This window comes from Sminthopsis crassicaudata, chromosome 2 (genome assembly GCF_048593235.1).
Source record: "Sminthopsis crassicaudata isolate SCR6 chromosome 2, ASM4859323v1, whole genome shotgun sequence".
Taxonomy (NCBI): Eukaryota; Metazoa; Chordata; class Mammalia; order Dasyuromorphia; family Dasyuridae; genus Sminthopsis; species Sminthopsis crassicaudata.
In genome coordinates, this window is record NC_133618.1 from 189,302,488 (window position 1) to 189,316,580 (window position 14,093).

At 35.3% G+C, this 14,093-nt stretch overlaps 1 protein-coding gene across 7 annotated transcripts in view; it reads right to left on the bottom strand.

Annotated features, from left to right (window-relative positions):
• Positions 1-14,093, bottom strand: part of FBXO25 (F-box protein 25) — a 158,154-nt gene that overhangs the window by 86,386 nt on the left and 57,675 nt on the right. For 6 of the 7 annotated variants that reach the window (XM_074287991.1, XM_074287988.1, XM_074287992.1 and 3 more), the window contains exon 2: positions 3,362-3,504. In XM_074287991.1, the coding sequence (XP_074144092.1) occupies positions 3,362-3,495 (134 nt within the window). In that variant the 5' untranslated portion in view covers positions 3,496-3,504. Of the gene's footprint in view, positions 1-3,361; positions 3,505-6,591; positions 6,611-14,093 lie in introns of those variants that run through there. The other variant, XM_074287989.1, reaches the window with a different exon arrangement.

Genomic DNA, 14,093 nt, shown 5'->3' on the forward strand with positions numbered 1-14,093 from the left:
TGTAATGCTCATGCAGAAAGACCCACACAGGGTAAGGGGATATTCTGTATTTTGAGTCTTTTCATGAATTACAATGACCAAAGAATCAACCACCTCGTGGTCAATCTAATGCTGACAAGCTGCTCTTCATTTAGACCAACCTTGGACAATGTAAAGTTGATTGTGAGACTACAATTGAAGCCATTTTTAGTTTGATGAAATCTGTCATAGTTGAGTCTGTTTTGTGCTGGCATAGCCTTTGGGAAACCAGTCACTTCCTTGCTGGAAAGACTGAAGCATGACTTTCATGGAGGTTTCAGAGACAAAAGCTGATTTGTTTGAATTGTAATTGGGAGTATTCTATCTTCTCTTCTAATTTGATGTTGATTTTGACTTTTGTTCTAACTAGTGGAAGCTCTGACTATGCAGATGGACAACTTCTAAAATGATTCTTAAATCAATAAAACAGTCATTTCTCCCTCATTAAAGGTACAATTAGTTTGATTCTTTTATGGTGATATCTGATTCTTACCACATCCAACACATGTGAACTATGAATGAATCCAGTCATTCTGGAAAGCAATGTCCCCAAAGTTATTATTGTACATACACTTTATACCCAGTGATACCAAAATTATGTGGATACATTTGAACAAAATTAAATAAAGTAGTTCTTTCTGTGGTGGCAGAGAATTAGAAATTTCACTTTCAGAGAAATTAGATAAGACTTATGTGAAATGATGCTAAGTGAAATGAGCAGAACCAGAACAATACATAAAACATTATTGTAAAGACAAACAACTTTGAAAGACTTTAGAACTTTAAAAAAAAACAATTCTAGATTATTCATGATGAAATGTGATTTATGTCCTAACAAAAAGGTGATGGACTCAAAGAATGATGAGATAGTAAAATATTATAGACAGGTTCACCTTTGAAGCAATGGAGGGAAAGACAAGTTTAATGAAGGTTGGTAAGAGACTAAACTAATAAGCAAAGTCATCAAGAAGAAATTTTAGGACGAAATTAAAAGAACAATAAACATGTAAAGTGAAGATCTGTAAAGATGTTTTTATAAAAAAATTCTTCACCATTAAGAAGAGTGGAGCCACCGCATTTGGCTTCTAACATGGAGTACCCAATGTGCCACATAAAGCACAGTTGGCACTGAAGAAAACTAAGATGTAGAAAGGAGCTGCACTAGAACAAGTGTATGTAGGGGATTTATGTACTAGAGACCAAATAATCAGTTTTGAGATAGGTTCTCAGTTTTTAAAATAGGGAAAAGATTCCAAAGGGATGGAAAATATCTGACTTTTTTTTTTTATCAAAAGGTAACAGAACATAATTAATGAGCTCCATATGTCCACTTTACCATAACTATAAATAAATATTTGACATTAATCAACACATATTAAGAAAATCTCTACAGAAGCCACAGAGAGAAGTAGGCTTCCTCAAATTATATCCTTTGGAATCAAACATCTTCACACTCACAAAACTGATGGAAAAGATGTGGAGAACTTATCCTCTGAATATAATATATATATATATATATATATATATATATATATATATATATATATATATATATTTATTTATTTATTTGAGTCATGGCAGTGCTAAATGCTGTCCTAAAGGTACACTTCCAACAAGATGGCTCCCATAAAAATGTTAAAATCATATATAAATGTAACAATGGTGATAAATTAATTGACTATATTTTGGTTATTAATATTAATCAAGGAATAAAATAGGGAGATACATATTTGCAAGAAATAAATATCATCATGAAGAATATCTAGTACAGAGTCCAAATCAAAGATGGGATAAGTAAAAAGAAAAAAAAATTCAAATTGCCCAGTTCAATTAAATTTTACAAGCATACTATGACAAGCACTTAAGACAAGTAATCCTCAAGTAGTATGTCACTTTTAAAAATTTTGTTTGTTTTTTTTTTCCTTGCAAACTAAATGTTTCATTGATTGACTGAACTCTCTTTCTACTTTAATTCAGTTTCCAGTTTTCAAAGCGCTATTCCTAAAGTGAAGGTATGACTATGATACTTCCCTGCTCAATAAATTCCAGTAGTTTTCTATCACCTCCAGGATAAAATACAAAATTTTCTGTTCAAAGTCCTTCATAACCAAGTCCCCTGCAATCTTTCTAGCTTCTAGCATCTTATTCTTCACACTCTGTGTGACACTAGTTTCCTTTTTGTTTCAGTTACAAGAGACACTGTTCTTGGCTTTGAGTATTTTCTCTGCTATCCCCAGTGCTTAGAATTCTACCCTACCCAAATATAAAGACACACACATATATACATATATAGTATGTTTGCAAACATGTATACGTGTGTATATTATTTATATTTCTATATGTGTGTGTTTATGTGTGTGTAATCTAGGATAAATGAATGTAAATGAGAGGGAAGGCAGTTGAATTAAAAGGGATTTTAGTTGAGACCTGAAGGTGGGGAAAGCATTAGGTAGAAGGGTAGTGTAGAAATGGGTAGAAATGGGAGTGGTTTGCCATTCCTTGTCCAGCTCATTTTATAAATAAAGAACTAAGGCAAACACCCAGGTCACCCCGCTACTAAGTGTCTAAGGCCAGATCTGAAGTCTTTCTGACTCCAGTCCTAGGACTCTATCTACTGACCTCAAAAGAGGAGAGATTAGGCCAGATGACATTTGGAAAATCATGACCTCAAACACCTATGCAACAGAAAGCTCTTAGAGTAATATTTTCCTTGGGGATGCAAGATGCTTGTGAAACATGAAATCAAATACCAGTAGTATGAGTTTTAAGCAATTCAGATTCAAGCCATAAGTAAGGTTTCAAGGTTACCAAAAAGCAGAACAAGAGATGTAATGTAAAAAAAAAACCAAAAACAAAAACATGGACATGAATGACCAGAAAAGTAAGGGGCAAAATAATTTTTCAAGAATTAGATAAACTGACCGTCAGCATTCCACTCTGATTCTCTACCATTGAGATCTTTCACTGATCAAAAAAAAGTTATACTGGATAAGAAGGCCTAAAAATAGCTATAATCTAATATAATAAACTATGAGGGTAATACCCACTCTGATGAAACACTAGATCCTGAAAGTCACCATATCATCACTTCAATAATTTTTAAAAAATAAATGAACACCAATATTTATTTAATTAATTTCAAACAAGTTCAACATACATGCTAATTTATGTCCTTGAAACATATAGAATATAAATTATATAGTGCAAAGTACAATTCCATATTTAAAGACATTGCATATCTTCATCAGAAAAATGTTTTAAAAGTCAAAATGTATATTCCATAAATCTATCATTTAAAATAAAAATAACTGTATCAAAGCATAAATAAATAGTTATAACTTACATGCCATGATTGATGTTACATTGGTTGTTCTCTCTTTCAAGTTCCTGACTACAGGATTCACATCTTTTCCAACCATCATCTGTTTTAATCCAACTCCATCCAGGAGATCTCCAGTCTTGACCCAAAAATGGCATATTTTTTCCCTATAAAAATGTTTTCATTTATACAATAAAATATATATACGTATGTAATACATTTTATACAAATACATAATTTTAAAAAATCTCTTTACATTTACAATAGTGACATTAACTCTTTCTCTATAACATACTATGGACACTAGAAACCAGAGCTGGTAAAAGAAAGTTAGTTTAATTCACTCCTTGTATTATTACAATAGCCTTCCACTCTTCCCCCCCCCCATGTTTTTAGTTGTATTTATTTTATTGCATTTAAAATTCTAAACTGTTTCCCTCCATACCTACCCTATACTAGAGAAGGCCATCGTTCTTAATTCTGCTCTTTATGGTATTATTTCATGCAAATCTTCCTATGTTTTTCTAAAATTAACCAGCTTATCATTTCTTATAGCAAAGTAGTATTCTATCACAATCATATGTCACATCTTATTTTGCCATTTTCAGATTAATGGGCATCTCCTCAGTTTCCAGTTCTTTGACACCATAAAGACAGCTACTGTATAGGTGTCATCATTTAGTATTAGCTAAGAAATAGAGCAGTTGATTAGTGGAATAGGTTAGATACACAAGACCCAATAGTCAGTGACTATAATAATCCAGTATTTGATAAATCCAAAGGCTTCTGGGATAAGAATTCACTATTTGACAAAAATTTCTGGGAAAACTGGAAATTAGTACGGCAGAAACAAGGCATTGACCCATACCTAACATCCTATACTAAGATAAGGTGGAAATAGATTCATGATTTAGACGTAAAGTAATACTATAAGCAAATTAGAAGAACAAAGGATAGTCTATTTCTCAGATCTATAGAGAAGGAAGGAGTTTGTGGCCAAAGAAGAATTGGAAATCATTACTGAACAAAAAAATAGATGATTGTGATTATATTAAGTTAAAAAAGTTTCCATAGTTCTTTCTGGGGATACAGATGGAATTTCCCATCCCAAATATACTGGAATTGTCTTGGAGAACCACATTGCTGAGAAATCTATATAACTATTACATAATCTTGTTGTTACTGTGTACAATGTTCTCCTGGATGTACTCATTTTATTCTGCATCAGTTCATGTAAGTTGTTCCAGGTTTTTTTGAGGATCAATCTGCTCATCATTTCTTGTAGAATAATACTCCATTTCATTCATATACCATAACTTATTCAGACATTCCCCAATTGATGGGTAACCACTCAATTTCCAATTCCTTGTCACTACAAAAAGAACTGATACAACCATTTTTACACATGTGGGTCCTTTTCTCTCTTTTATGATCTCTTTGGAATACTAGTGACACTGCTGGATCAATGGGTATACACAGTTTGATAGCCTTTAAGCACATTTACAAATTTCCTCCTAGAATGGTTGGATCATTTCACAACTCCAGGAACAATGCATCAGAATCCCAGTTTTCCCACATCCCCTGCAACATTTATCACTACCTTTTCCTGTCCTCTTAGCCAATCTGAGAGGTATGGAGTGGTAAGGAAGTAAAGTTTTAGATGTTCTGAGTATATCTAATTCAAGATGTCTTTTAGACACTTAAAGATATAACATTTGAAAGTTAGCAAAGATGCTAAAGATGGATAAGTAGATTTAAGAATCATCAGAGCAGAGATAAATGAAATCCATGAGAATTGACATTCTCATCAAATATAGAGGAAGAAAAGACGCAAGCCCAGAAGAGATGCCTATGGGATACATGAAGTTGATAGACATGATCTGGGTGAAGACCAGCAAAGGCCACTGGGAAGAATCAGTCAGATACTGAGTGTGGAAGTATGTCTGGAAGAATTGCACATGTATAATCTTATATTGGATTGCTTACTGTCTGGCAGAGGGGTGTGGGGAAAGGGGAAGGTTTGGAGCAAAGAATTTTGCAGGGGTGTTGAGGGCTAACTTTACATGTACTTTGAAAATGGAAAGTTATTATTAAATTTTTTTTTAATTAAAAAAAGAATCAGTGGCAAAGGCTGCAGAGAGGAAAAGGGGGACAAGGCCATTGTATTTGGCAATTAAGAGAACACTGGAACCTTTGAAGGCTGTTTCAATTGAAGGATGATATTGGAAGCTTGGTTGTAGAGTTAAGGAGAGAGTAAAAAGAGAGGAAGTGGAAGCAGTCGTTGCAGACAACTATTTTAAAGAGCTGAGTCACAAAAGACAGAACAGATATGGCATAATAGCAGGAGATATGGGCATATTTGTATGAAGTAGAGAATTAGGCAGGAGGCAGGAAGAGAATAAAGAGAGAGAGAGAGTGGGGATGACTGAGGAAGAAGTTGTAATGGAATGGAATCAATTGAGCATGTAAAGGGTTTGCCTTAGCAAGGAAGGTCGCTTCAGGTGGAAAAAAAAAAGGTGAAGGAAGATAGTGGCAGAAGGCATGTGAGTGATATGAGATGAGATAAAAAGAGGATTGAATGTCCTCAAATTTTTTTCAATAAAATATGAGGCAAGGTTGTCAGCTGACAGGGTGAGGGGAAAGGAAAGTCATGCAATGTTTGAGAGGGGACAAAAAGGTTCATTTTAGGTAATTAGGAGAATGAATTGTTTAGGGAGATAAAAAAGGATTGCTGAGTAGCAATGAGGGCCTGGCTGAGGTTATTTGTTTATTTCCTATCTATGTGGTATATATTGTATTTCAATGACAAAAGTACTTCTATTTCTCTAAATACTGATTTTCACCCAACTTTGATCTAACCTGTCACTTTTAATATCCTTGTGCAGTGTCTTTGTTTAATCCTATAATTCATCCCACTAAATCCTTGACATTTATGCCTTTTTAACTATAAAAAAGGGATATTTATATGAACATTTTTGAGGCTATGAGTTGTACAACTAGCTCTTTCTTCAAATTCATCTCCTGCTCTCAAGGAACTAATACCCTAACTGGAAGAGACATCATATTGTTATATGAGAGTTTAACTGCAGTGCAAAGAACTGATGGACTTGAAGATGAGATGGAAAGGCATAGATAAGATGGTAAGGCCCATGAGTTCACTTTAATACAGCAAGGACTGAAGTTGGTAACTTTCTGCTCAATTAGTATGAGAGGTTATGCCTATGTGGGGAGGTGGGGCCCTGTCCACAACTTACAGAATGTGAGGCACAGTTGATCAAACTCTGAATTCTCTGTTGTAGGGACAAGGATGGGGTGAACGGGTGAGCAGCCTGAGCATCTAACCAATAAAGAAAAAGAGGAATAGCATGTTACCAAGAAAGTTGGAAAGGGCTTCTTACAGAATCTAAACTGCTGAGCCCTCTGGCACACAGAAGACTGAATTAGGGAAGGAATACACACTTGGATGTGAAAAGTAATAAAAAGTAAAGTGTCAAGGATGACAATGAAGTTATAAACCTGAGTAATGGGAAAAAAAGAGGAAAGGTAGAAGAAGAAATAGACTTAAAGACAAAATAAATCCATTTTGTTTTGGAAATAACAGAATTTGAGATACTTATAAGATATACAAAAGAAAATGAATGGTAATTTCGTCACCAGTGCTAAACTGTATACACAAATGTAAATTTTTTTAATTACATGGGAATTGTAGGATATGATATACTCTAAGAAAAGAAAGTTACTTAAATCCATATTTATGGATACCAGAGTAAGTCTTAGGAGGGTGATTAAAAACCATACAAACAGGAGAACATTTTAAAATAGCTTCACTAATTCCTATCACTTTTACAAAAAGTGCTTATAAAATCAAGTTTTCTTCCTAGATATGTAACATTTTTAACTGTCCAAGCCAACTACAAGACTTAAATCAGAATGGGGTCAGAGAATAAGGACAGGAAAAGCAGAATACAACATTCATAGAATCATAGACTTTGGGTTGAAAGAAATTTTAGGGATCATTTAGTCTAGTTACCTAGAGAAGTGAAAGGTTACACAAGTAGTAAATAGCAGAGTGAAAAGTTGAACCTTTTTTTTTTCTTTCAAAAATCCTTGGAAATATCAGTTTTTACTATAAAAGAGGCATCCATATCAGTCCTTCATCAAGGAAACAGTGTGATAGAGTGGGTGAACCTCCCAGTACAACCAGACCAAAGCCTTACTCCTTATCCAGAGCTTGTGGCTAGAATTTTATTAAAGGCTATTAAGCAAGCAGTACAATTATCTGGGATAAGACCTGACAAGATATACACCTTTTATACTAATGCACAAATTAGTGTATGCTGTGAAACCATCCCAGAGTGGCAAATTTCACTGGCCACAGCTCCAAATTTTGGGTCTCCATTAAAGACAACATGGCTTTTATGTAATTGGCAATGGATTTTTGAAGAAAAGGTTTCTAAGGTTCCTCTTAAAGGACCAACTATCTTTACAGATGCATCCAAACATAACATATGTGCTGTATACTCTCGTGACTTAACTATAAAGAGAGTAGTCAATATTTATTTCAAGAAGCCCAAGAATCTCATTCTAAATATCATCAGGCTGCTGGAGCTTTACATTTGCAATTTGGGATAACAAAAGGAGAAGCTAGCAGCATAGTAAAAGCCTGTACAGCTTGCATTCCTTTCTATGCTCCTACGCTCCCTCCAGGGAAAAACCCTTGTGGTTTGAGAACCAATGAAATTTGGCAAATGGATGTGACCCATTATAAATCTTTTGGTCATCTGTCTTTTATCCATGTTGTGGTAGACATCTTTTCAGGATTCATTTTTGCAATACCAGCAGCAAAAGTGGCAGCCCAAGTTGGTCCCTGAATTCCTTATACAATCATTTGCAATTACGGGTGTGCCACAAGCAACAAAAACAGATAATGGACCTGCATATACGTCTAAACACTTTGCACACTTTTGTGCATAGTATTAGATTTTACATACCACTGGTATACCTTTTAAACATTAAGGACAGGCAATAGTAGAGAGAAGAAAGAGAGACATCAAGACGCTCCTCCAAAAACAAAAGAAAGGGGAAGCCACCTAGAGAACTTTTAAATTTAACTCTTTACTCTATTTTTTGATTTTTGATAAAGATGCATTGACTCCGGCAGACAGGTTTTATAACCTACTGGAAGGACAGTGTCCAGTGTGAGCAGCTTCAATATCTTTAGAGAATTGCCAGGTGATATGGAGAGATCCTGAAAGTGGTGTATGGAAGGGACCAGCTAGGTTAACTGCTTGGGGAAAGGGTTTGCTTGTATCTCTACAGATAGAGAAGGAATCAGATGGGTGCCAATGAGCTGTATTCGCTTTGTCCATTGGAGAGAGACGAAGAAGACCCTTGAAACGAAGGAGAAGACCCAAGAAACATCTAGTAGTTCCATCTCTGACTACATGTGCCACTGAAAAAGCATGACTGTTAATCCAATGTGTATGGCAATTGACTCATGAACATCAAAAATTGTTAATGAGACTGCTACAGGACTTCAAAACTTGCAGGAATCATTGGATTCCCTGACACATGAAGTAATGGACAATAGATTGGTTTTGGACTATTTCTTGGCTGCTGAAGGAGGTATATGTGTGATTGTTATTTTTATTTCCTTTCTCTAGTATTTATGGACATATAATTCCTCATGTTGGTTCATATTGTGCTTGTGTAATACCTCCCATGCTGATGGATTTATGTATTTCTGTTTCAAATAAGACCCTTCAGCCCAGAAGAAACCTGCTAACAATATCTGGTTTGACTCCCCATTTCCCTTTGGTGGCCACCTCCCTTCCTGAGAAGTCAGGGAGGGCATGATCACCTCCCTTTGGTGTTTTCATCTCCATTCTTGAGAAGCCAGGGAGGACGCGACCACCTCTGTTCTAAAACAAAAGAAAGTGGGAGCTGTAGAGGGCCAGAACTCTGGAAAAGTATATTTGAAACAAGGATACTTACAACAGGGTATTTACTCAGTGTGATTGATGAGATAATGGTTCTCTAGTTCACATATACTTAGTACTTAGTGTGGTGATGTAATGGTTCTACAGTTGGCGAATGCCCAGTGTGCTGTAGTGATGTAATTGTATTAAGGTATTTAAAGGCTGAGAGGACTGGAGACAGAGGGAGAATGTGAGTGAGTGTGAGCTCGAACTCAGAGAGAACTCAAAGACTCCAGACTCTATCCCTGACCATTCTCATGGTGACTCTCCTGCTAAGACCTAGGCCCATCCAGAGATCCTCCAGAAAGCTAGCCCGGACATTGCAATTTGGGAAGAGACTTGCGCCTTGAGAAGAATGAAAAGGTTATTGCAATAGTCCAGATGATGAGGCTCTAAATGGGAAGTGTGGCTTATATTAATGTAAGGAAGGGACCATATATAAGAGATGATAAAAATGTGATGGTAAAAATAGAAGATTTCACAACAGATAGGATATGAAGTAAGAAATATAAAGTATATGCAAAGTATTTACAAAGTAATTTGGAGAAGGCACAAACAACTGGGGGAGTCAAAAAAGACTTCCTATAGAAGGTAGCATTTGACAGAAGAGATATTATTGCAAAGGCATGAGAACAAGGGATAGAATAATAGGCTAGTTTGGCTAGAACAATTGTTAAGGAAGTAATGTGTAATTAACCTAGAAAGATAAATAGATCTATTTTAAAGGGCTCTAAATGATAAATAGCAGTGTTTATGTTTTATGTTAAAGGCAATAGTATCAATCTTGAAGATTTTTGGAAGATGGATTAGAAAAGGAAGAGGCAGATACAGGGAAATTAACCTGGAAAGATTTAGGAGCACATGATAGCTGTCATCCCATATATCTGCAGGGATAACATGCAGAAGAGGTATTTTTTTATTTTTATTTTTTTTTTTGCTGTTTGTTTGATATCAGTTAGCAGAACAGAAACAATAGGTAGAAGTTACAAGGTAGATTTAAGCTTGATGTCAGAAAAACATTTTTTTTCCAGGGGATTGTAGGTTTTTCCTCATGGAGGTCTTCAAGTATAAGATGGATGGTTACTTGTCATTTAATAGGGGTTCTTTTCTGGTACTGGTTGGCCTACATGCTGCTAAAGTCCTTTCCAACTGTATGTGAGGCAATGACCAATTAAGAGGCTATAATAGAAATCCAAGGATAATGTGATGAGGCTTTGAACTAGAGAAAAGGCTTTGAAAAAGGAAAGCAGGATAGAGGACTCTGAGAAGATGGCAAGAGATCAAAAAACTTTTGACTCCCCAAATTTCCTCCACAGAAAAAGAATAGAAAAAGATAGAATACTGCCTCAAAGAGAATGCAGTGAAAATAAATAAAAGTCAAGGCAAAGCAGTTGTTCTACTAAGACAATCTAAGAAGACCTCAGGAAAGACAACCTTTAAGGACATATTTTCAGCCAGAGTGAGGTACAAACATTTCTAGGATAGCAGCTGGGGATGGGAAGCAGCCTCAGCCTTAGAAACTTTTATCTCCGAAACAGTGTGGGTTTGACAGCAAATAGGAGATTAAAGGACCTTCCATTGTTGAAGAATGCCAAGTACAGTTGTGCTGACCAAATTCATCACAGACTGGGCTGCTGCTGCTGGGGAGAAAGAACTAGCACACCCCTGGTGACTGCAGTAACAGGAGCATGGACCCAGCTGGCTGTGGGTTGTTGCACATGACTAGAGTCCCTGGTTTCAGTTCCAGGTAGAGAGTTCAGCTGTAGTTTGCAGCCATCTGAGGGACTGAAGGGAGTTAGATCACACGTAGGACAAGAGCTTCAGTCATGACATAGGAGCAGAGTGGAGGGTCCAAGGTTGAGTCCTGGGACAGGCACAGAAAATAATAGTAAAAAGGACCTGAGGTTTGGGGCTGAATTCCCCATATCTCAGAACAATAACACGATCACACCAATAGCTGCTAAAAATAAAGCAAAACAAAAATAAATAAAAATGAGCAAGCAAAGGAGAAAGAACTCAACCATTGATAGCTACTATGGGGACAGAATAGATCAGGAATCATATTCAGAGGAAGATAATGGAGCTAAAAAAGCTACTCCTTTTTCAGACCAAATTAAAACCCCCCAACCAAAATTTAAACTTGAAATACAAAAATTAAAAGGAGAAATCAATAATATTGAAAGTAAAAAAAGCTACTGAATTAACAAATAAAACCAAGAGTTGGTTTTATGAAAAAGCCAATAAAATAGATAAACCTTTGGTAAATCTGATCAGAAAAAAGAAAGAGGAAAAATCAAATTGTTAGTCTTACAAATGAAAAGGGGGATTTTTCCACCAATGAAGAGGAAATTAGAGAAATTATAAGGAGTTACTTTGCCCAACTTTATGCCAATAAATTTGATAACTTAAGTGAAATGGATGACTTCCTCCAAAAATATAGGCTTCCTAGATTAACAGAGGAGGAGATAAATTGCTTAAATAGTCCCATTTCAGAAAAAGAAATAGAACAAGCTATTAATCAACTCCCCAGGAAAAAAATCCCCAGGACCAGATGGATTCACATGTGAATTCTACCAAACATTTAAAGAACAATTAGCCCCAATGCTATATAAACTATTTGAAAAAATAGGGGATGAAGGAGTCCTACCAAACTCCTTTTATGACACAGACATGGTACTGATACCTAAACCAGGTAGATTGAAAACTGAGAAAGAAAATTATAGACCAATTTCCTTAATGAATATTTTTGCTAAAATCTTAAATAAGATTTTAGCAAAAAGACTTCAGAAAATCATCTCCAGGATAATACACTATGATCAAGTAGGATTTATTCCAGGAATGCAGGGCTGGTTTAATATTAGGAAAACTATTAATATAATTGACCATATTAATAATAAAATTAATAAAAACCATATGATCATCTCAATAGATGCAGAAAAAGCATTTGACAAAATCCAACATCCATTCCTACTAAAAACTCTTGAGAGTATAGGAATAAATGGACTATTCCTTAGAATAATCAGGAGCATATATTTAAGACCGTCAGTAAGCATAATATGCAATAGAAATAAACTGCAACCTTTCCCAGTAAGATCAGGAGTGAAACAAAGTTGCCCACTATCACCATTACTATTCAATATAGTACTAGAAAAGCTAGCCTTGGCAATAAGAGCCGAGAAAGAGATTCAAGGAATTAGAGTAGGAAATGAGGAAATCAAACTATCACTCTTTGCAGATGACATGATGGTATACTTAGAGAATCCCAAAGACTCTGCTAAAAAGCTATTAGAAATAATTCAAAATTTCAGCAAAGTGGCAGGATACAAAATAAATCCACATAAATCCTCAGCATTCTTATATATCACCAACAAAATGCAACAGCAAGAGATACAAAGAGAAATTCCATTCCAAACAAATGTTGAGAGTATAAAGTATTTGGGAATCCATCTACCAAAGAAAAGTCAGGAATTATATGAGAAAAATTACAAAACACTTGCCACAAAAATAAAGTCAGATTTAAGTAATTGGAAAGACATTCAGTGCTCTTGGATAGGCCGAGCGAATATAATAAAGATGACAATACTCCCCAAACTAATCTATTTATTTAGTGCTATACCAATCAGACTCCCAAGAAACTATTTTAATGACCTAGAAAAAATAACAACAAAATTCATATGGAAGAATAAAAGGTCGAGAATTGCAAGGGAACTAATGAAAAAAAACTCAGAGGAAGGTGGCCTAAGTGTACCTGTTCTAAAGCTATATTATATAGCAGCAGGCACCAAAACCATTTGGTATTGGCTAAGAAATAGACCGGTAGATCAGTGGAACAGATTAGATACAAAGGACAAAAAAGGGTACATCTATAACAATTTAATCTTTGACAAACCCAAAGATACCAACATTAGGGATAAAAATTCATTATTTGGAAAAAATTGTTGGGAAAACTGTTAATTAATATGGCAGAAATTAGATATGGATCCACACTTAACACCATATACCAAGATAAGATCAAAATGGGCCCATGATTTAGGCATAAAGAATGAGATCATAAATAGATTAGAGGAACAGAGGATAGTCTACCTCTCAGACTTGTGGAGGAGGAAGGAATTTATGACCAGAGGAGAACTAGAGATCATTACTGATCACAAAATAGAAGATTTTGATTACATCAAACTAAAAAGTTTCTGTACAAACAATACTAATGCAAACAAGATTAGAAGGGAAGTAACAAATTGGGAAAATATTTTTAAAAGTAAAGGTTCTGATAAAGGTCTCATTTCCAAAATATATAGATTTATAGGAAACCAAACCATTCTCCAATTGATAAATGGTCAAAGGATATGAACAGACAATTCTCAGATGATGAAATTGAAACTATATCCACTCATATGAAAGTGTTCCAAATCACTACTGATCAGAGAAATGCAAATTAAGACAACTCTGAGATACCACTACACACCTGTCAGATTGGCTAAGATGACAGGAACAAATAATGATGAATGTTGGAGGGGATGTGGGAAAACTGGGACACTGATACATTGTTGGTGGAGTTGTGAAAGAATCCAGCCATTCTGGAGAGCAATTTGGAACTATGCCTAAAAAGTTATCAAACTGTGCATACCCTTTGACCCAGCATTGCTGTTATTGGGATTATATGCCAAAGAAATACTAAAGAGTGGAAAGGGACCTGTATGTGCCAAAATGTTTGTGGCAGCTCTTTTTGTTGTAGCTAGAAACTGGAAGATGAATGGATGTCCATCAATTGGAGAATGGTT